The sequence below is a fragment of the Microcaecilia unicolor genome, chromosome 3 (genome assembly GCF_901765095.1).
Source record: "Microcaecilia unicolor chromosome 3, aMicUni1.1, whole genome shotgun sequence".
NCBI lineage: Eukaryota > Metazoa > Chordata > Amphibia > Gymnophiona > Siphonopidae > Microcaecilia > Microcaecilia unicolor.
In genome coordinates this window covers 267922444-267946290 of record NC_044033.1, presented here as the reverse complement: position 1 = coordinate 267946290, position 23847 = coordinate 267922444, and the positions used below count along the sequence as shown (strand labels likewise).

At 48.1% G+C, this 23847-nt stretch overlaps 1 protein-coding gene across 1 annotated transcript in view; it reads right to left on the bottom strand.

Annotated features, from left to right (window-relative positions):
* TBXT (T-box transcription factor T) overlaps positions 1 to 23847 on the bottom strand; it is a 157217-nt gene that overhangs the window by 75154 nt on the left and 58216 nt on the right. Inside the window, exon 4 of the mRNA XM_030198080.1 lies at positions 10938 to 10999. Within this exon, the coding sequence (XP_030053940.1) occupies positions 10938 to 10999 (62 nt within the window). The remainder of the gene's footprint in view (positions 1 to 10937; positions 11000 to 23847) is intronic.

Here is a 23847-nt window from a genome sequence, read left to right as displayed (position 1 = left end):
AAACATTAAAAAAAGATCCTGAGGGTCACTTTATATTGTCAGGCTTTAGTGGCAAGGCAGCATTTACGCACCCAATCAATGGAATAGCTCTTTTGAGTGCACCATCTCTGCCTTTGATATTTGGGGGGGGGGGGGGGGGGGAGACTAACAGCATGGGATCTAGATCTTCACAAGTCTAGCCCCTCACCCTGCCCAAAATTTTGGCTCACTAGGGGATTGCCTAACCTATGTGACCAGCTGGACCTCTTGGACGTATGGTGCGTGTTACACCCTCTAGACAGGGATTATACCCATTTGTCCCAGGCGCACGGTACTCAGTCTCGTATAGACTATGTGTTAGCCTCCAAGTCTGTTTTCGTCGATTGTGGCTGCCCAGATTGGTCCCTATACTATTTCAGACCACACAACTGTCTGGCTGGACTGGTGCCCACAGGGAGTTGTACAAAAAGCTCGACCTTGGGCGTTTCCTGCTTACTTTTACAATAATGCACAGTATAAGACGAAACTGTGGTTGTTGGAAGGATTATAAATGTTTTAATCGAAGTAGTGTGCATGATGCCATAAGATACTGGGAAGCGGCTAAGGCTGTAATGTGCGGAGAAACTTTTGCGAGTTACCTAAAAAAGAAAGAAATTCTTTGAATGGAGCGCCGATTGATATTCCTGCGGCGTCAATATGGCATGAATCCAAGCCCAGAGTTACAAGAGCTCCTGTCGTTACAAACAGTGCAAAATACATTGCTCCATGAGAGGTCAGTGTGAAATCGCAAACATATTATAGATACCAATTGTACCGACACGGGAACAAATGTGGGAAATTTCTAGCCACGTTAATAGCCAAGAAACAACCGTCCAGGTCTATTCTTACCATCAAAAATAATTTGGGTCAGTCCGTACAATCCAAGAAAGAAATTTGTTGGATATTTGGGGATTTTTTTTTTTACCAGACCTTGTATGCTCCAACATCGAATGATGCATTACCAGGACAGCTTTATCTGGATGGGATTGACTTGCTTCATTTGTCTCCCTCTGATCAAGAGCTACTGAACTCTCCCATCCAGCCAAATGAGGTTCAGTGGGCGATTAATGCTAGTGTTTTGGGAAAGGCTACTGGACCGGACGGCTTAAGGGCTGAATTTTACAAGCTATTGAATGAGGCTATAGTAGATCCCTTGTCCGCCCTGTTTAACACTTGGCTAAAGGCTGGTAAGATATCTGATTATTTAAATTTGGCACAAATCATAGTATTACCAGAATCATACAGACTTATTTCGATCATGAAGTAAAGATGTTTGCAAAAATTTTGGCAAATCATTTAGGTCATGTCTTACACGAGTCACAGGTGGGATTTGTGCAGGGTTGTTCTGTGTAAGTAAAAACATTAGAAGCATTTTGACATCTCTAGAGGTTACCATGAAGGCGTTGCCAGCGCTATTGATTAGTTTCGACATCGAAAAAAGGCGTTTCACCGGGTGTCCTGGGATTTTTTTATTCAATACCCTTGCTGCATATGGCTTTGGTGGCTAGTTTGTGGCAGCGATTAGGCACTATATACCAACCCAAGAGCGAGGGTTAAGGTCAATGATCATTTGTCTAATGATTTTGCGATTGGCTGGGGTACCCGCCAGGGTTGCCCTCTATCACCTCTTTTGTTCATTTTAACCCTGGATCCGCTTATACGAGACATTTACTCAAATCTAGATATACAGGGGATAACTCTTGGAACAGAGAAATTCAAAGTGGCTGCCTTTGCAGATCTTTTGTTAACCTTAACAAGACCCCAAGTCTCTCACAGCTTTGTTGGAGAACTTTACAGAATATGGAGACTTTGCAGGCTTCTGTTTAAACCTTGATAAATCTGAAGTTTTGGCATCTACTGTTGAAATTGAGCAGCAGCAGGTAGGGACCTTCCCACTGAAATGGGAGCGCAATTCTTTTGTATATTTGGGGATCCTCCTTATGCCTCATTTGTCAGCTCTTTATGATCTTAAACAAGATGTTGCATAAAATGGAACTGCAATTAGATAGCTGGCAATCTTTATCGTTGCCTCTTACAGGACGTATAAGCCTAATACGTATGGTTGTACTGCCCCAGTGGCTGTATTACAAACTTTGCCAATACATCTGAACGACATACGACGTTTCAACCGTTTGGTTAGCAGATTCTGTTGGGCAAAGAAGCCTAAAATGAGTTATCAGTTTTTACTAGGCAATTGGGCACAGGGGCGGATGGGTTTACCAAACCTACATTTGTATAACTTGGCTTGTCTACTGCGCAGCATCCGGGACTGGGTGTACTCTGGAGCTGGTTTACTCCCCCTGTAGTTGGAGCGTGAGTTCTTTGCAACATATAATCTGACCTCCGTTTGTTACACGTGGAGCGCTCGTTGATACCTGCTGAGCTGCGGTCCTCAGTACTATTGAAGCCCCTCTGAGGGAGACTTGGCGCTTCTTGGTGAGGAGTCTTGGAGGGGACCAATGCGTTGAGTTGCTCCCTCTGCGCAGTGACCCTTCCTTCCTTCGATCTGTGTCGATTGGGGATCACCTGTCTGGACAATGTTTTGGATTCTGAGGGGAGGCTTCAGTCTTTGCCCGTGTTGAAGGGTCAAGAGGGAATAAAATGGGGGTATGAATTTGCATATTGTCAACTCAAGCATTATGTGCAATCACTTTGTAAAGAATCGTTGCAGGGGGGAATGGGGGCACGGGTACATGATTTTTTTAACGTTCTCTCAGAACATGCCACATCCATTTCAGGAATACATAGGGCACTTTGGGCTTTGGAGGGGCCTACTACTACTAAGCATTTCTATAGCGCTGCCAGGGTTACACAGCGCTGTACAAGTTTAACAAGGGGAAGGACCGTCCCTGCTCAAAAGAGCTTACGATCTAAAGGTTACAAACTATGTAATCAGTGTAGGTATCATGAGTGGGGAAGGTGGTTATGCGCCAAAAGCAAGGGAGAAGAGATGGGCTTTGAGTAAGGACTTGAAGATGGGCAGGGAGGGCGCATGACGTATGAGCTTGGGAAGGCTGTTCCAGGCATATGGTGATGCGAGGCAGAAGGGGCGGAGTCTGGAGTTAGCGGTGGTGGAGAAGGGTACAGATAGGAGTGATTTGTCCTGGGAGCGGAGGTTACGGGTGGGAACATACGTGGAGAGGAGGGTAGAGAGGTAATGGGGGGCTGCAGATTGAGTGCATTTGAAGGTTAAAAGGAGAAGCTTGAACTGTATACGGTAGCGGATCGGGAGCCAGTGAAGTGACTTGAGGAGAGGGGTGATATGAGAGTATCGGTTCACTCGGTAGATAAGACGTGTGGCAGAATTTTGGACAGATTGAAGGGGGGGATAGATGGTTAAGCGGGAGGCCAGTGAGAAGAAGGTTGCAATAGTCAAGACGAGAGGTGACGAGCGAGTGGACGAGGGTTCGGGTGGTCTGTTCAGAGAGGAATGGGTGAATTTTGCTAATATTATAGAGGAAGAAGCAACAGGTCTTAGCTGTCTGCTGGATATGGGCAGAGAAGGAGAGGGAGGAGTCGAAGATGACTCCGAGATTGCGGGCTGAAGCGACGGGGAGGATGAGGGCGCTGTCAACAGAGACAGAAAGTGGGGGAAGAGGAGAAGAGGGTTTGGGTGGAAAGACAAGGAGCTCAGTCTGCCATGTTCAGTTTCAGATGCCGGTTGGACATCCAGGCAGCGATGTCTGAAAGGCAGGCTGAAACTTTGGCCTGGGTTTCGACCGTGATGTCGGGAGTGGAGAGATAAAGCTGGGTGTCATGAGCATAGAGATGGTACTGGAAACCATGTGATGAGATCAGCGAGCCCAGGGAAGAGGTGTAGATCGAGAAAAGAAGCGGTCCAAGGACAGAACCTTGAGGAACCCCAACAGAGAGCAGGATGGGGGTGGAAGAAGAGCCATTAGAATATACTCTGAAGGTGCGTTGGGAAAGATACGAAGAGAACCAGGAGAGGATGGAGCCCTGGAACCCGAATGAGGACAGTGTGTCAAGAAGTAAATTATGATTGACGGTGTCAAAGGCGGCAGATAGGTCGAGGAGGATGAGGATGGAATAGTGACCTTTGGATTTGGCAAGGAACAAGTCATTACAGACTTTAGAGAGTGCTGTTTCTGTCGAGTGTAGTGGGCGAATGCCGGATTGGAGCGGATCGAGGACGGCAAATCAAGGCAGCGGCTGTGGACAGCGCGTTCAAGTAATTTGGAGAGGAAGGGTAGAAGAGAGATGGGACGGTAGTTGGAGGGACAGGTGGGGTCTAGTGATGGTTTTTTGAGAAGTGGTGTGACTACAGCGTGCTTGGTGTCAGGGACAGTAGCAGTGGACAGAGGTTGAGGATGTGACAGATTGAGGGGTTGACTGTAGGAGAGATGTTAAGCAGATTGGTGGGAATGGGATCAGAGGAACAGGTGGTGCACTTAGAGGAAGAGAGAAGGCGAGCAGTTTCCTCTTCGGTGATCTCAGGGAAGGAGGAGAAGGAGGAGGAGGAGGCCAGGCTAGGTTGGTTGGGGAAGTCAAAGGGAGGAGAAGGCTTGGAAGTGAATTCAAGGTTTATCTTCTGCACCTTATTACGGAAGTAGTCAGCTAGTGTTTGAGGAGAGAGTGAGGGGGGTGGGAGCGGAGGGCACTTTAAGTAGGGAGTTGAGGGTGGCGAAGAGGGTTGGAGCCAAGAGAATTAGTTAATTGAGAATAATATTCCTGTTTGGCAAGGAATAGGGAGGACTGGAAGGAGTATAGCATGAATTTGTAATGGGTGAAGTCTGACAGGGTGCGAGATTTCCTCCAGAGTCGTTCAGCAGATCAGGTGCAGGCGCGAAGCTAACGGATGCAAGGGGTTAACCAGGGCTGAGGATTAGTGTGCTTAGTGGGTCGAGAGACAGATGGTGCTAGGGTATCCAGAGCAGTGGACAGAATTTCATTGTAGGCAGAGACAGCCGTGTCGACAGATTCGGAAGACGAGATGGAAGGGAAGAGATTGGAGATGTGAGAGGATAAGGTGGTGGGGGGGGGGGGGGGGGGGGGTCGACGGCCTGGAGATTCCTGAAGGCAGTGGCTATAGTTGGGCGAGGGTGATGAAGTGTGAGGGTGATTAGGTGATGATCTGAGATAGGAAGGACTGAGGTGCAGAAATTGGAAGGTGAGCAGGAAGAGAAGAGAACGAGGTCAAGACAATGGCCATTACGATGAGTAGGGGTGGTAGAGCATAGTTGGAAGTTAAAGGAGGATCCCAAAAAAAACAAGGCAAACGAAGTTAAAGGAGGATGTCAGAGTGAGGAATTTAGAAGCGTAGGAGTTGGATGGGTCGTCAACGTGAATATTAAAATCACCAAGAATGAGGGATGGAGATGAGGGATCAAGAAAGACGGTGAGCCAAGCGTCGAAGTCAGTAAGGAAGGAAGAGGGGGGCTTATCAGGGGGTGGTAGATGACTGCAACTCTGAGTGGTGTTGGGTAGAACAGCCGGATGGCATGAGTTTTGAAGGATGAGAAGCAGTGAGACTGTCAGGGGGAGGGGTTGGAAACTACAAGAGGGTGAGAGAAGAAACCCAACGCCTCCACCGCGTGCGTCTGGGCGGGGAGTGTGGGAGAAAAGATATCCTCCATGGCATAGGGCTGCGATTGAGGCAGTGTCGTTTTAGGGGTTATCCAAGTTTCAGTTAAAGCGAGCAGTTGAAGGGAACGGGAGATGAACAAATCGTGGGTGAAGGAGAGTTTGTTGCATACTGAGTGGGCATTCCATAGGGCACACGAGAAGGGGAGGGAAGCGGGGGGGGGGAGAAGGGGAATAGAGATGAGATTGGAGGCATTCTGGGATCGGTTACATGGATATGGAGAGGAGAGGTGGGGGGGGGGGGGGTCCTGGATTGGGATTGATGTCACCTGCGGAAAGTAGGAGAAGGAGAAAGAGTGCGGAGGAGGGCCTAGGGATTTGGAAGTGATTCATCATCGATGGGAACAAGACATGGGTTTGACTTTGGAATCTTGGGGCATGCGTTCATTAATCAAAGGTATACCGAAACTCACGAACAATGCAAATTATAGAGTGTTACTTTCGGGTTTTACATAGAGCCCATGTCACTCAAGTACAGATGGTTCGAGTGAGAAGATTATCTTCTGCGCTGTGTCCCAAATTGTAATCAGATAATACGTATTATCATGCCTTTTGGGGCTGCAATAAAATTCAACGTTTTTAGAAGCAAATCAGGTCTTTTGTGTCTAATTCGACGACCGCTGGTATGTACCCCTGGTCCAAGAGTGGGACGGGCAGCAACATCCACGATCTGCTTCGGAAGGCCTTAGCGCGGAAATGTATCCTGCAATCCTGGTTGTCAGACGGGCTGCCAGCATATTGGCACTGGTGCAATCAACTCCATCGACTGATGGTCTGGTAAGCTCGAGAGGTGAGAGACTCAGACGAAAGGCACGTTTTTTGAAGCTCTGGGACCCATGCTTATCATCCTTGTCTTCTAGGAGAAGGGGTTTGGTGCTAAATGAGCTATGATTGGATGGGAATCTGTGCAATTTGTTGAGATATAGGAGGTAATTACTCTTCATGCTGGAAGTGGAATAGGGAGGGGGTAATAATTAATGTTGTTTCAGTCACCTTATGGGTTTGTTGGGGTATAAGAGCTTAGGCCTCAGAAGAAATGACTGAGTGATGGTTCATGTAGGGCTATGACAGGAGCTAGTTGAGGGGAGGGGGGGATCTGCTGTTTATACACTTGTTTTAAGTTGAATAATCATGGGGAGCTGCGTGTAGGGGAGCTGCTTGTAGAAGGGCTGGTTGTTTACCTTCTCTCTTAGTAGGGTAGGTGTCTCTATTTCATGTTGTACCAGATCTGTAAGGCTGGCATACAAGTGGGGGGGCATGGTATACTCAGCCAAGAACTGGGAGAATTTCATTGAGGTAAAACTCACTTCTCATTTGTTGTCTCATGGAGAGTTAAATGGGGTATGTGGGGGAAAGGAGTGTAAGTGGACATAATATGGTTGTCATCTGTTAGATGTTTTGAGGGTTAACAAGTTATTCCAACCAAATAGTTGTGTATAATTTGGGAGGGGGGTTTAATAGCGTAAGCTGGGGAGGGGAGAAAATGTAAAAATTATGAAAACCACCTTGCCTTTGTTTGATATGTACTAAGAACCAGTTTGTTAGTGGAGTTTATTGGTACGTTAACATGCTGCATCAATAAAAATGTTGAAACTAAAAAAAATGTATATGTAATAAAGCTTTTGCATATGGTTCATATTTGCTACTGAATGGTGTTTGATACAATTTATGCAACTATATTGGAATTGATGTACCTAGTTCTTTAGTTTTATGCATATTTATGAAGGATATCCCAAAAACCTAGCCTGTCTGTAGCTCTCAAAGACTGAGCTTGGACAAGTCAGATTCAGATGAATCTAAAGCTCTGTCTTCCTACTCAATTCCAACTTAGGGCATTTACTACAGTATTCTGCAGCAAATCCAGCTATTTAGGATACAACATGTTTCCTTTTCCAAGACCTTGCCTCATACAAAGAGACCTGTGCATTAAAATTCAGGGGATAAATCTTAGGTCAGCTTCCTGATCCAGATAGCTAGGAGACTTGCCTGCATCACAGAGCTTCATCTGATAGCAGAAATGAAGCTCATTGCTAACGGCAACTGAAGGGCCTGCATCAAAAGTGGCCAAGCTTCCTGCCAAAACAGGTCTGCCAAAAGCTCAGGTAATTCACATGAAACTGCAGAATTGTCTCACTAAGACCCCACTGAGGTTACCTCACCAGCAAGTTGTTTCTCTCCTCTTTACAACTGTGGTACCGTGCTAAGATTGTGCCAGCTTGCCGCCATCCACCAAAGACCACGCAGTGCTTTGGCTAGATGTGCTGATAATTGAACCTGCAGCTGCACTACAAGTAGTCAGGGCCAGAAATGGAGCAGACTAGAACTGAAGAAAAAAAAAACCCCATATTTTCCCTACCCCAGGTGAATAACTAGGGCTATGGTTGACTGCAAACTTTCCTTTTGTCTGCTGAGGGAATAAACTCCCTAGTCACCTCTCCCCTGAGAACCAACTGAGGCACAAGATACCCCTTTTAAGCTGTAAAGCAGGGGCACTAGGGGCGAGCAGAGAGACACCTGGTATCCCAAGTGTAGCACCCCTTGTTTCTTGGTATGGTAATGACTGCACCAGCATTCTGCCTTTGAAGGTTTCAAGCAGTTCTATTTTTAACCTACAAAACCAGAAAAATTAAGTCCTACAATACTACTGAAGAGGCTGCACAGGTTAGCTGTCCTACCCACCTGGAAGACAAACAGACTGCACATGGCTCAAAAGGATGACAGTTCAGTAGTCTGTCCAATCCCCCCCCCCCCCCCCCCACCCCATTCAGTCTTCATCTGCTGCCAGGGCAGCATAACCCAAGCATCTGGACAGGTCTAGAGTATAAGGAAACACCAGTGTCCCGAAACACCTACCCACTCGCCTGGGGCTAACACTTAGCAGGTCTATCCACAGCACAGCTCAGGTCTGCCTGCACCTGCCATTTGTGCTCTACACTAGCATCCTCCTCCCACTGGGTCACAACCACCTCTGGGCAAGTCTATTGCACTCAAAATTATCCCCAGTGATTTCTAGGTTACAGGAAGCCACACTACCCGGTGGTCCCCCAGTTCCCAGAAAGCACTCACCCCCCAACACACAAACCAGGATTCACCATCAGTCCAGATAGAGTCAAACTAAACAGGTTTATTGTCACAACTTGAACAGTGAACAGAAAATGTGCAATCAGCAAACAACAACAGGTAACTGAAAGATGTATCAATTATAAAACTATCTAAACATCTGTTTACTTTCTAAAAAGTACCTGGGGAGATCAAGAAGTATGCTGCTCACAGATCAAATATAACTGATCACAGGGTCTCTGCAAAGAGATCTGTCTGTCATCTCCCTGGCTAAGACTGGGGGGGGGGGGGGGGGAGCCAATAAATCCTGGATAAATTTGAGCTCTCTGGCCCAGAGCACAGAACAATCTTTGAAAGTATACTGCAGATTGTCTTTCCAAAAGGCTTAAACAAAAAAACAACAAAAAAACAAAAAAAAAACAGCCTTGGTTCTGCAGCAGCTTCAAACACGCATCACCTGCTGGCCAAACTAGAGAAATACACTTCAGGAAATACCCAATACATTTTACAGGCTTAAAACACACTGTTCTGTCACAACCAACTAGGTCAATCCAGTGTAGACAAGCTTTGTGGTGCATAGCTAGAAGTTCACAGTGGAGATCTGAGGGAAAACTTGATAGGCGTCAAGAATGCCAAAGCTTTACATGGAAGTTGAACATTCTTGGATAATTAACCCAAAAGCAGAGGGCACGAAGCAAGATTAAAAACCAGACCAGATTGTCAGGATACTCAGTATGTATGAGGGAAGTTTGTGGATCCACTACATCCATGCACATTAGGGGAATCCTAAAATCTGGCCTGTTTGCAGCCTTCATGGACTGAACTTTTGACAAGCCTTGGTTAAACGGACAAGTTTTAAAAAGTTAAGGAAATGGTGAGAACAAAAGTGAAGCTATTTACCAAGTATTCTCTATGGACAACAGGACAACCTCCAGAGGTGTAAGGTCACAAGAGAGCCTGGTATGCAAGAGCTTCTCTTAGCATAGAAACCGGCCATGCACGTGCAGCATTTCCACGATGTGTTCATCAGACCATTTCAGTTGTTTAGATTAGGTGAACTAAATTACTGTCTAAACATGTTGCATCTAAGTTCACTTTGACAAGCAGGATAGTTAAGTCCTTACGAGTACAGAATACAAGCAAAGGAAAAAAAAAAAAAAAAAAAAAAAAAAAGACAGTTCTTATATTCCATATCTAACCAGTTCTCTTGCTGGTAACAAGCCTCCTTCCATCCACAGAAGACTGCTGATACCAACATGGATAGGATACAGGGGAGACCACATGCTCCTGTATTACTTGATTAGCAGCTTGGACTCAAATTGCTTGAAACTGATGCAACATGTCCAGAGCAATCCTCAACGTTGCTCGACATGGCTGCCAATTCACTGCTTCCACCACTGTGCTCCAAAGGGAACAAATGCTGATGCTTCACTGCCACTTGATGTATAACACAGTGTCCTTTGATGCTGGTGCTGCAGTGGAATCCTTTGACTTCAGACAGGTTTCAGTGGACGTCTGATCCAGATGAGTCTTATTGGTGCTCAGTCAAGATTGCTTCCAATAAATAGGTATGATGCCAGTGTAACCAAAGAGCCTTTCTTTCTGCTCTTCGCTGCTACAAAGACCTGCATATTAAGCTGGCACTTAACACTGAGGCCTCAATATGGACTACATACCGCTAGTACCAATCACATTTATCAGCTCCCTATAATGGTATGGCTATTGCTATAGCATTTTTAAAGCTCTTGGTCTCTTTTGGGACATACAGAAAAACAGAGGCAAAAATGAAGGACTTGAACACGAAAATTTTATCTAGTTGAACTGTCTAGGTATATGGTGTGGTAACCAAAGTGAAAAACAGCTTGGAAAACATCCAACTTAAGGAGCAAAAACGACTGAGGCAAGCCGTGTATGAATTCTACAGACGGACTTGGAGCAATATCCAGAGAGAAACATGGGTTCTGTAAAAGATGAGAACTGAAATGACCTTGCATAACAGAACATGAAGTGCTGTGCACATGTGTTGTAGCTGTAAGTACTAAGTTTAAGCAAAGACATTTCCCCCAAGGGCTTATTATCCAGCTTGTCCTCAAACTGTAACAGGACTGAAGAGATATCTAAACTATATAAAGCACTGGTGAAAAAAACCCAGATCAGGGGATGATTTCAGAATACTGAATTGCACCATACACGCCTACAAAGGTCCACACTGCAACTTCTGCACACCATGTGAAGCATTGTGAATCACATCTTACCTTTCTTTTGCATCAAGAAAAGCCTTTGCAAATGGGTTGTATTTAATTTTAAGAGCCGTGATCTAAAAAGAAAGACGGAAAGTTTTATATACATGCATCTGTAAAGCATGAGTTTACCTAACACACCAGTTTGTACTAAAATACATTTAATGTTAATTTCACCTACCAATTTGACATAAAATATACTGCACAAATAAAATAAGTGGCTTACCATTAGAAAATCTAATCTGTTTGTCCATTATCCTCGCACACAGCTCTCCCCACCTGAACTCATTTACCATCTATCCTCTTAGAAACAAGTCTTAACCAACAGAATTTTTTTTACATCTGCTTCCATTCTAATTCTCTAGATAGTTTCTTCCATGTGTACACCATTAAACATCTTATTTCTTAATCTGATCCCCTTCACATTTTGAAAACAGTATTCTCAATAGCTACTCTGTGCATGATCTTAAACACCTGCTTGGGGATCATACATGTTAATTTCCATGCTAAGTAAGCAAGGATACTTACCTGTAAGCAAGCGTTCTCTGAAGACAACAGGCCATTCATTTTCACATGTGGTTGTCGCCCAGCGCAACACACTTAAAAAAAGCACAGTACAGCTTTAAAGACCTACAACAGTCCCCAATGTGCATGAGTGACTGCCTTCCCGCCCACTGCAAGATCAGTACAATAGTGTAGCTATCAGGACAGGAGACAACTCAAAGGGGAGGTGGGAGTGAGAATAAATGGCCTACTGTCCTCCGAGAACTCCCGCTATAGGTAAGCATCCTTGCTTTCTCCGATGACAAGCAGGCCCATATCTTCCTCACATGCATAATCTCCAGTTGGCATTGCATTTCACCAATGGAGACCCTCATCCTGTTGAGATCAAACGAAAAAAAAAAGCTGGGTGGACTGACTAGGACCTAGTCTGCTCCAAGCAAAAGGCCAACGCTCACTTGCAGTCCAAGGTGTGCAGTGTGCCTCAACCAGGATGGGCATGAAGTTTGGGAAACAATGTTAAAAGAAATGAGGTCTGGAAAAGAATGTTGGAAGAATGTTTAGATGGAACTCACACATCCTTAGGCAGGAACTTAAGAGTGCATGCGAAGAACTACTCTGATGAAATTTAGTGCAAGGTGGATCCGCTACTAGGGCCTGACCCCACAAACTGTAGTAACAGCCATCAAAAATATGACTTCAGATGACAGGAATCTAGTGGCTCAAAAAATGCCATCCTTATCCAGCTGATGAAAGCTCCCGAGGTCCCATGACAGGTGGAGGTTTGATGGGGGGGGGGGGGGGGGGGGGGGGGGGGGGGTGTCTGTCAACAGCAAGCCTCATGAAACGAACTAGAGACTGTCCAGAGATGGGTTTACCTTCTACATGGTGATAAGAACTAATTGCACCAAGGTGAACCCTTACAGAGTTGGTCTTAAAGCCAGAAAGATGTAGAAGCTATTCAAACAGTGTGTGCATAAGGCAAGAAATAGAATTTAGGGCCCTGCCCTCACAGATGGCAAAAAAAAACCCATTTGAAAGAGTTAACAGCTCTTAGTGGAACCTTTCCTGGAAGCAAGCAAAACCTTGGAGATGCCCTCAGGAAGATTTAAGGAAGCAAATTCTACGCTCTCAACATCCAGGCTGCGAGGGCCAGGGACTAGAGGCCGAGATGCACAAGAGGTCCTTCGTTTTCCATGATGAGTTGGAAAGCACCAATCTCCAAGGTTCTTTGGAGGATAATTCCAAGAGAGATCCAGATCTGCCTGGGCCAATAAGGAGCTATCAGACTCATGGCTCCTTGGTCTTGCCTGAGTTTCAGCAAAGTCTTCCCCATGAGAGGGATTGGAGGATACGCATACAGAAGACCATTCCCCCAATGGAGAAGAATGGCATCTGAAGCTGTGTGTGCCCTGAACCTGAGAGTACTGAGGGACTTTGTGGTTGAACGGCGTGGCAGAAAGATCCACCAAGGGGATGCCCCACTCTCAGAAGACCTTGGGGGTAACACTCGAATTGAGTGACCACTTGTGAAGTTGCATGGCCCTGCTCGTCGGCCAGGGTGTAGATTTGCCACCAGGTATGTGGTTTGTACAACTATCCTATTCTGAACAGTCCAGCATTCAGAGGTGGCGCTGGCAGCCGCGCAGGCACAAGAAAGCGAATGATACATACCTGTAGCAGGTGTTCTCCGAGGACAGCAGGCTGATTGTTCTCACGACTGGGTTGACGTCCACGGCAGCCCCCACCAACCGGAACAAAAACTTTGCGGGCGGTCCCGCACGCAGGGCATGCCCACCGCGCATGCGCGGCCGTCTTCCCGCCCGTGCGCGACCGTTCCCGCTCAGTTGAATGACAAGCAAATGATCAAAAAACGCAACTCCAAAGGGGAGGAGGGAGGGTAGGTGAGAACAATCAGCCTGCTGTCCTCGGAGAACACCTGCAACAGGTATGTATCATTCGCTTTCTCCGAGGACAAGCAGGCTGCTTGTTCTCACGACTGGGGTATCCCTAGCTCTCAGGCTCACTCAAAACAAGAACCCAGGTCAATGGAACCTCGCAACGGCGAGGGTATAACAGAAATTGACCTACGAAGAACAACTAACCGAGAGTGCAGCCTGACCAGAATAAATTCGGGTCCTGGAGGGTGGAGTTGGATTTAAACCCCAAACAGATTCTGCAGCACCGACTGCCCGAACCGACTGTCGTGTCGGGTATCCTGCTGGAGGCAGTAATGTGATGTGAATGTGTGGACAGATGACCACGTCGCAGCCTTGCAAATCTCTTCAATAGTGGCTGACTTCAAGTGGGCCACCGACGCTGCCATGGCTCTGACACTATGAGCCGTGACATGACCCTCAAGAGTCAGCCCAGCCTGGGCATAAGTGAAGGAAATGCAATCTGCTAGCCAATTGGAGATGGTGCGTTTCCCGAGAGCGACCCCTTTCCTATTGGGGTCGAAAGAAACAAATTGGGCGAACTGTCTGTGGGGCTGTGTCCGCTCCAAGTAGAAGGCCAATGCTCTTTTGCAGTCCAATGTGTGCAACTGACGTTCAGCAGGGCAGGTATGCAGTCTGGGAAAGAATGTTGGCAAGACAATGGACTGGTTAAGATGGAACTCCGACACCACCTTTGGCAGGAACTTAGGGTGAGTGCGGAGGACTACTCTGTTGTGATGAAATTTAGTATACGGAGCGTGAGCTACTAGGGCTTGAAGCTCACTGACCCTACGAGCTGAAGTAACTGCCACCAAGAAAATGACCTTCCAGGTCAAGTACTTCAGATGGCATGAATTCAGTGGCTCAAAAGGAGGTTTCATCAGCTGGGTGAGGACAACGTTGAGATCCCATGACACTGTAGGAGGCTTGACAGGGGGCTTTGACAGAAGCAAGCCTCTCATAAATCGAACGACTAAAGGCTCTCCAGAGATGGCTTTACCCTCTACACGAAGATGGTAAGCACTAATCGCACTAAGATGATTCCTTACTGAGTTGGTCTTGAGGCCAGACTCCGATAAGTGCAGAAGGTATTCAAGCAGGTTCTGCGCAGGGCAAGAACAAGGTTCTAGGGCCTTGCTCTCACACCAAACGACAAACCTCCTCCACTTGAAAAAGTAACTCTTTAGTGGAATCCTTCCTAGAGGCAAGCAAGACACGGGAGACACCCTCAAACAGACCCAACGAAGCGAAGTCTACGCCCTCAACATCCAGGCTGTGAGAGCCAGAGACTGAAGGTTGGGGTGAAGCGCTCCGTCGTTCTGCGAAATGAGAGTCGGAAAACACTCCAATCTCCACAGTTCTTCGGAGGACAACTCCAGAAGAAGAGGGAACCAGATCTGACGGGGCCAAAAAGGCGCTATCAGAATCATGGTGCCATGGTCTTGCTTGAGCTTCAGCAAGGTCTTCCCCACCAAAGGTATGGGAGAATAAGCGTACAGGAGGCCGGTCCCCCAATGGAGGAGAAAGGCAGACGCTAGCCTGCCGTGTGCCTGGAGTCTGGAACAGAACAGAGGCAGCTTGTGGTTGGACTGAGAGGCGAAAAGGTCCACCGAGGGGGTGCCCCACTATCGGAAGATCTTGCGTACCACTCTGGAATGGAGCGACCACTCGTGCGGTTGCATGACTCTGCTCAGTCTGTCGGCCAGACTGTTGTTTACGCCTGCCAGGTATGTGGCTTGGAGGAGCATGCCGAACTGGCAAGCCCAATGCCACAACCCGACGGCTTCCTGACACAGGGGGCGAGATCTGGTGCCCCCCTGCTTGTTGATGTAATACATTGCAACCTGATTGTCTGTCCGAATTTGGATAATTTCACAGGACAGCCAATCTCTGAAAGCCTTCAGTGCGTTCCAGACCGCTCGGAGCTCCAGGAGGTTGATCTGAAGATCCTTTTCCTGGAGGGACCACAGTCCCTGGGTGTGAAGCCCATCGACATGAGCTCCCCACCCCAGGCGAGATGCATCCGTCGTTAGCACTTTCGTGGGCTGTGGAATTTGGAATGGATGTCCCAGGGTCAAATTGGGCCGAATGGTCCACCAGTGCAGTGAAGTGCGGCAACTGGTGGAGAGGCGGATGACATCTTCTAGATTCCCGGTGGCTTGAAACCACTGGGAAGCTAGGGTCCATTGAGCAGATCTCATGTGAAGACGAGCCATGGGAGTCATGAACTGTGGAGGCCATATGACCCAGAAGTCTCAACATCTGCCGAGCTGTGATCTGCTGAGACGCTCTGGTCTGGGAAGCCAGGGACAGGAGATTGTTGGCCCTCGCTTCGGGAAGGAAGGCCTGAGCCGTCTGAGTATTCAGCAGAGCTCCTAAGAATTCCAGAGACTGGGCTGGCTGGAGATGGGACTTTGGGTAATTTATCACAAACCCCAGCAGCTCCAGGAGGTGAATAGTGCACTGCATGGACCGGAGAGCTCCTGCCTCCGAGGTGTTCTTGACCAGCCAATCTTCGAGATATGGGAACACATGCACTCCCAGCTTGCGTAGATACGCCGCAACCACCACGAGGCACTTGGTGAACACCCGTGGGGTAGAGGCGAGCCCAAAGGGCAGCACACAATACTGAAAGTGCCGTGTGCCCAGACGGAATCTGAGATACTGTCTGTGAGCTGGCAGTATCGGGATGTGAGTGTATGCATCCTTTAAATCCAGGGAACATAGCCAATCGTTTTTCTGAATCATTGGCAGAAGGGTGCCCAAGGAAAGCATCCTGAACTTTTTTGACCAGGAATTTGTTCAGGCCTCTCAGGTCTAGGATGGGTCGCATCCCCCCTGTTTTCTTTTCCACAAGGAAGTACCTGGAATAGAATCCCTGCCCTTCCTGCCCGGGTGGCACGGGCTCGACTGCATTGGCACTGAGAAGGGCGGAGAGTTCCTCTGCAAGTACTCACTTGTGCTGGGAGCTGAAGGACTGAGCTCCCGGATGACAATTTGGTGGAGGGGAGGCAAAATTCAGGGCGTATCTGCACCGCACTATTTGGAGAACCCACTGGTCGGAGGTTATAAGAGGCCACCTTTGGTGAAAAAAAGTTTAACCTCCCTCCGACTGGCAGATCGTCCGGTACGGACACTTTGATGGCGGCTATGTTCCCATGGATCCAGTCAAAAGCCCGTCCCCGGCTTTTGCTGTGGAGGCGCAGGGGGCTGCTTAGGCGCACGCTGTTGACGGGAACGAGCGCGCTGGGACTGTCCCTGTGCCTGATGAGGCCTTCGGGCCGGCTGGGTGTACCTACGCTTGTTATAGGCGTAGGGCACAGCCTGCCTGGCCCGGGAAAAACGTCCACCTGCTGAGGTGGATGCTGAAGGCGCCCAGTGGGAGAGCTTGTCGAGGGCGGTTTCCCGCTGATGTAGTTGGTCCACCAACTGCTCAACCTTCTCACCAAAAATATTATCCCCCCGGCAAGGGACGTCGGCCAGTCTCTGCTGGGTGCGGTTGTCCAGGTCAGAGGCACGCAGCCATGAGAGCCTGCGCATCACTATACCTTGGGCCACAGCACGAGATGCCATGTCACAAGTGTCATATATACCCCTGGACAGGAACTTTCTGCATGCCTTCAGCTGCCTGACCACCTCCTGAAAGGGCCTGGACTGCTCTGGGGGGAGCTTGTCGACCAGGTCCACCAGTTGCTTCACATTATTCCGCATGTGGATGCTCGTGTAGAGCTGGTAAGACTGGATGCGGGTCACGAGCATGGAAGATTGGTAGGCCTTCCTCCCAAACGAGTCCAGAGTGCGAGACTCCCGCCCCGGGGGCGCCGAGGCGGTATCCCTCGAACTCCGTGCCCTCTTGAGAGGGGAGTCCACGACCGCCGAGTCATGAGGCAATTGGGGCCGCATTAACTCTGGGTCCGAGTGGATCCTGTATTGGGTCTCCGCTTTCTTGGGGATGGTGGGGTTAGATAACGGTCTCAACCAGTTCCGAAGCACTGTCTCCTTGAGGACATTGTGCAACGGTACCGTGGAGGACTCTCTAGGTGGTGATGGATAGTCGAGGACCTCGAGCATCTCAGCCCTCGGCTCATCCACAGAGACCACGGGGAAGGAAATGCAAATAGACATATCCCTAACGAAGGAGGCAAAGGAGAGGCTCTCAGGTGGCGAGAGCTTTCTCTCAGGTGAAGGAGTAGGGTCGGAGGGAAGGCCCACAGACTCCTCTGAGGAGAAATATCTGGGGTCCTCCTCCTCCCCCCCACGAGACCTCTGCCTCGGTGTCGAACATGAGCTCCTGCAGCTCAGTCCTCAACCGGGCCCGGCTCGACGTCGAGGCACCGAGACCTCGGTGGCATCGAGTGGTGGACTCCCGCGCCAGCGGGGATGAAGCTCCCTCCATCGACAGGGATTCCACCTGCGTGGCGGTCGAGACCGGCGCCGCAAGCGGCGTCGAAGGCCTCGGCACCGGGCTAGAGCCCGCCGGCGCATCAGCCCTTCCAGGATCCCCGGAAGGATGGCTCGGAGGCACTCGTCCAGGCCCGCTGTCGGGAAAGACGAAGGGGCCGGTAGGGGTGTCGGTGCCGGAAGCTGCACCGAAGTGCTGACATCCTGACATGCTGATACCTCTACGACAGAGGGGGACCTCTCCTCTCGACGCTGCCGCTTCCTCGGCGTAGACTCATCCCTGGCGCCGGGAGCTGGATGCGTCGTGGGCGACCGATGGTGCTTCTTCGCCTTTTTACGGTGCCCGTCATCGGCGCTCGGTGGGACAGAAGAGGAGGTGGATCCCCCTCGGCCTCGAGGAATCTGGTCCGACAGGGTTCGGTCCCGAGGGTCCTGGGTAGAGGGAGTGACCGGGGCCGATTGCCCACGCGGCCTCTCACCCCTGCCGTCTCCGGAGAGCCGGTGGGCCGACGGGACCTGTGCTCCTGGGGTCGATGCCGTCGGTGCCGATTTCGTGGACATCGATACTGGTACCGAAGATCCGGCCGTCGATACCGATGCCGTTGAAGTCGACGTCGAGGGGCCGGCGCAAGTTCCAAAAAAACGGTCCCGAAGAACTTGCCTCGCTACTTGTGTCCGTTTCCGGAGACCGAGACACAAAGTGCACGTCTTGGTATCGTGCTCCGGCCCGAGGCACCAAGCGTGGGTGTCGGTCTGCGAGATATGCCGGCCGCACCGACCACACTTTTTAAATCCACTCGGGACCTTCGAGAACATCGACGGAAAAATCGCGTCGGCGAAGTCAAAGTCGTCGATGGTGGCGGTAAAAATCACACCTCGAAAATAAATCGACCGCGCGGCCACAAGGCCGCAACGAGACGCCCCGCTAAAAGACGAGGGAAAAACAAAGTTCAGCGTTTTATTTATTTATTTTTTTACACAAATGAAAAAAAAAGAGAAAAACTGAGAACACGAAGAGAAAATGTTCGCGGCGAAAGCGCGATCCGGTTTCCGGGGCTGACAGAGACGAACGCGGCTCTCTCCAGCGCGGAAAAGAAAAGACTGAGCGGGAACGGTCGCGCACGGGCGGGAAGGCGGCCGCGCATGCGCGGTGGGCGTGCCCTGCGTGCGGGACCACCCGCGAAGTTTTCTTCCAGTTGGTGGGGGCTGCCGTGGACGTCAACCCAGTCGTGAGAACAAGCAGCCTGCTTGTCCTCAGAGAATACAAATCCCAGGCCAAGCAGTTGCTTCTCATGTCTCTCTCAATAGCAGACAACTTTAGCTCCAGGAATTTGTCCAAACCTTAAACCCAGATACGCAAACCACTATTACCACATCCTCCGGTGAACAGTTCCAGAGCTTAACTATTCGTTCAGTGAAAAAAAATATCTGTTTTAAAAGTATTTCCACGTAGCTGAGTGTCCCCCTAGTCTTTGTACTTTTGGAACTTGTTCTACACCACTCAGGATTTTGTAGACCTCAATCTTCTCCCCTCATCCGTCTTTTCCAAGCTGAAGAGCCCTAACCTCTAGTTCCACCCCTTTATCATTTTGGTCACTCTTCTTTGAACCTTTTCTAATTCCGCTATATCTTATTTGAGATACTGCAACCAGAACTGAATATAATACTCAAGGTGCGGACACACCATGGAGCAATACAAAGGCATAGTATTTTCGGTCTTATTCACAATCCCTTTCCTAATAATTCCTAGCATCCTGTTTGCTTTATTGGCCGTCGCCACAAAATGAGTAGAAGATTTCAGCGCATTAGCTAGATCTTAGCGCTGACCCCCAAGGTGTACCCTAGCATCAGGTAACTGATTTGAGATTTGAATTCTTTCCAATGTGCATCACCTTGCATTTGTCCACATTAAATTTCATCTGCCATTTGGATGCTCAGTCTTCCAGTTTTGTAAGGTCTTTCTGCAATATTTCAGTCCGCACATGTTTTAACAACCCTGAATAGTTTTGTATCTGCAGATTTGACCACCTCACTCATTGTTCCGATTTCCATATAAATTTATAAATATGTTAAATAGTACCGGTCCCAGTACAGATCCATGCAGCACGCCATTGTTCACCCTCCTCCACTGAGAACTTTATCAAAAGCTTTCTGAAAATCTAGATACACTACATCAACTGGCTCACCTTTATCCACATATTTATTCACACCTTCAAAGAAATGAAGCAAACTGGCGAGGCAAGACTTTCCTTGGCTGAGCCCATGCAAACAATGTCCCATTAAACCATGTTTGTCTAAGTGTTCTATAATTTTCTTCTTTATAATAGTTTCCGCTATTTTACCCGGCACTGACATCAGGTTTACCAGTCCATAATTTACCAATCACCCCTAGAAATTTTAAAAATCGGCGTTACATTGGCCACCCTCCAATCTTCAGGTACTACAGAAAATTTTTAACTACAGGTTACATATAACAGCAGATCAGCAACTTCATGCTTGAGTCCTCCGAGTACCCTTGGATGTATGCCATCCGATCCAGGTGATTTACTACTCAATTTGTCAATTTGGCTCAGTACATCTTCCAGGTTTACCGAGATTCTTTCAATTCCTCCACATCGTCACCCTAGAAAACCATTTCCAGTACAGGCAGAGCTTACACCTTCTTCTGTAAAGACAGAAGCAAAGAATTCATTCGGTTTCTCCACTATGACCTTGTCCTCCCCAAGCGTCCCTTGTGCTCCTTCGTGATCTAACGGTCCCATGGATTCGCTCGCAGGCTGCTTCTGATGTACCTGAAAACGTTGTTACTGTGAGTTTTAGCCTCTGCGGCAAGTTTCTCTTCACTTTTAGCCATTTTTATTAATGCTTTGCATCTGACTTGCCAATGCTTATATTGCTTCTTATTTTCTTCGTTTCGGACCTTTTTCCATTCTTTGAAGGACAATCTTTTGGCTGTAATGGCCTCTTCCTTCACCTTTTAACCAAGCTGGCTGACATTTTCTCTTCTTTCCACCTTTGCAAGTGTGCATAATGCATCTGGACTGGGCTTCCAAGATGGTATTTTTGAATAACATCCATGCCTGATTTAGTGTCAACCTTTGCAGCTGATCCTTTTAGTTTAACCATTTTCCTCAATTTATTATATAGTCACCCTTTCAAAAATTAAATGCCGCTAGAGTAGATTTCTTTTGCGGGTTCATCCCAGATAGTAGCTCAAACTTGATCATGTTATGATCATCGTTTCCCAGGGGACCTAACACCGCCACTTCTCGCACTATGCCCTGCATGCCATACTGGAGCAATCAGTCCCTAAAGCCAGGAACTCTAAGCTAGAAGGCTAAGAATTGGTTATGGTGTAGGGCCTTTTGTAGGGACTGTGCAAGTGAGCTGTGCACTTGGGAACCTAAGACAGGAGCCCACTTGAGGTACAGTTAATCTGTAATCAGAAGACCCATTCATTAAACTACTGTGGTGATGAAGCCCTTTAATCCTCAGAGATTGGCAAAGTATGGAAGGAATTTTGAGCACAAAGTAGGCCTATGTCACCACAAGACCTAGAGACTATTCCAAACCCGAGGCAGAGGACATTGGGTGATATTTTGCCTTCACTACCCAGGTTCAGGATTGCAAGTGCTGCCCAGAACGCCAAAAGGTGTCCCAGTGGATTCCTGAGAGAAGTCCCCTCATTCCTCTACCTCTAGTGGAACGGCGTATGAATCAGGTGGCAGTGGACATAGACTCTTAGATCACAGTACTGCTGGTCATCAGTATATACTGGTGATGGTGGATTAAGCAACAAGTTATACCTGGGCTATTCCATTCTCAAGCCCTCAGTGATAGCCAGAGAGTTACTAGCTATATTCTGACAGGTGGGTTTCCCAAAGGAGCTGCTAACAGATAGGGAGACCAATTTTATGTCCACTATAAAGTGTGGCAGATAATCGTTATTAAACACATGAAGACTGGCCTCTCGGATAGATGGGCTGGGAGAGCAGATTAACCAAACCTTAATTTGTATGATAGTGTTGTAAGAACATGAAAGATTGGAATACAGTAATTCCTTATATGCTACTGGCATTCAGGGAGGTACCTTAGGCCTCTCTGGGGTTTTCACCCTTTGAACTTGTTTGGTCGACAACCCCAAAATTTGTTAGAGGTGGTACAAGAAGCCTGAGCGGAGAAGGTAAAATTATGTTTACCTGATAATTTTCTTTCCATTAGTCCAGACAGATCAATCCAGAGACTGGTGGGTTATGTCCCTCTGCCAGCAGGTGGAGATAGGAGAACTTCAGAGGATCCCTATATGTGGTCATGTGTAGCCACCCAAACCTCAGTATTGTCGATACCAAAGCCAGTGGACATTCAACTCCCAAGTATAGAGTTACTCTCCTGTCTTTAGACAATTTCAACATACCCTGCTACCACAAAATGCAGGAAGAACTCATGCAGCTCACTGTAATAAGGATTCGCTCCAAGTCTGACGAACAACCTCAAATGAACTTGAATAACTGCAAACTTGAAACCTATTCTTAAACAAACAAGATAAGCAGAAAATTCCAGGGCAGGACTCTGGATTGATCTGTCGGGACTAATGGAAAGAAAATGATCAGGTAAGAAAATTTTACCTTCCATAGCATCCCACAGATCAATCCAGAGACTGGTGAGATGTACCCAAGCAGTTTCTAATTAAGGTGGGACCCAGAGATCCCAGTTTGCAGAACCGAAGCCCCAAATGCAGCGTCAGCCCTAGCCGCCACATCCAAATGATAGTGCTTTACAGAGGAATGCACTGACGACCAAGTCGCTGACCTACAAATCTCCTCCAAGGATACCAACCTCGATTCCACTATAAAAGTCGCTTGCGCTCTAGTGGAATGTGCTCGCCGCTGCGCCGATGGCTCCTTCCCCGAAGCGATATATGCTGAAGCAATAGCCTCCTTCACCCAACGTGCTACTGTAGACTTAGAAGCTTGCTGTCCCTTTTTCTGACCCGCAAAAAGCACAGATCTGAACAGAAGTCATTTGTCACCTCTATATATATCTGATAATTCGCTTCACATCCAGACACCTGAGTGCGCGAAACTCAGAAGGATGATCTCTCCAAAAAGACGGAAGACAAAGTTGCTGATTCAAATGAAATCACGAGACAATCTTGGGCAAAAAGGACGGAACCATCCGCAGCATGACTCCAGCTTTCGTAAAACGCAGAAATGGATCCCTACAGGATAATGCCTGAATCTTGGAAACTCTCCTCGCTGAAGAAATTGCAACCAAGAACACCACCTTCAATGTCAAATCCTTGACTGACAAGAGAGACAGAGGCTCAAAGGGGTTGCAAAGCCCACAGCACTAAATTCAGATTCCAAGTAGGAACCACTGAGCTCTGCGGCGGACGCAGATGATTAACTCCCCGTAAAAAACGAACGATATCTGGGTGAGAGGCAAGAGACGATCCATGCAACCGTACCCTGAAACACGCCAAAGCTGCCACCTGAACCTTGAGTTCAGGGACAGCCCTTTCGAGCCCCTCCTGCAAAAAAGTCAGGATAAAGGCTACCAACACCGAAAAAGGAGATATTGCCGCTGCCGAACACCAAGACTCAAAAATCCGCCACACTCGCGTGTATGCCGTCGAGGTGGATCGTTTCCTCACTCGCAGCATAGTGGCAAAACATCTAAAATGGCAGTGTTTCCCGCCAAAACCTACACCGGCTCAGAAATGCCGAAATCGCCCCCCCCGTCGGCGAAGCGGCCGAAATACTAGCATCTGTATGCTGCTTGCCCCGATGCCCCAACGCTGACAAACCAAGCACCGCTGAAGTTTTTCCGACATCACGATGAACAGCTGATTCCCAAAACAAAAGGAGAAATTAGATCTTACCTGCTAATTTGCTTTCCTTTAGTACCTCCGTACCGGACCAGGATTGAACTGTTGGGTTGTGCCCGCCTACCAGCAGGTGGAGACTGAGAAAAACTCTGACTCTAGAGAGCCAATAGGAGCCCTGGCCATGTGACCTTAGCCTCGGTATTTGAATAACAAAGCAGGAAAGAAAGAAAGAACTTCTGTGCTGTATGGAATCCTAGCA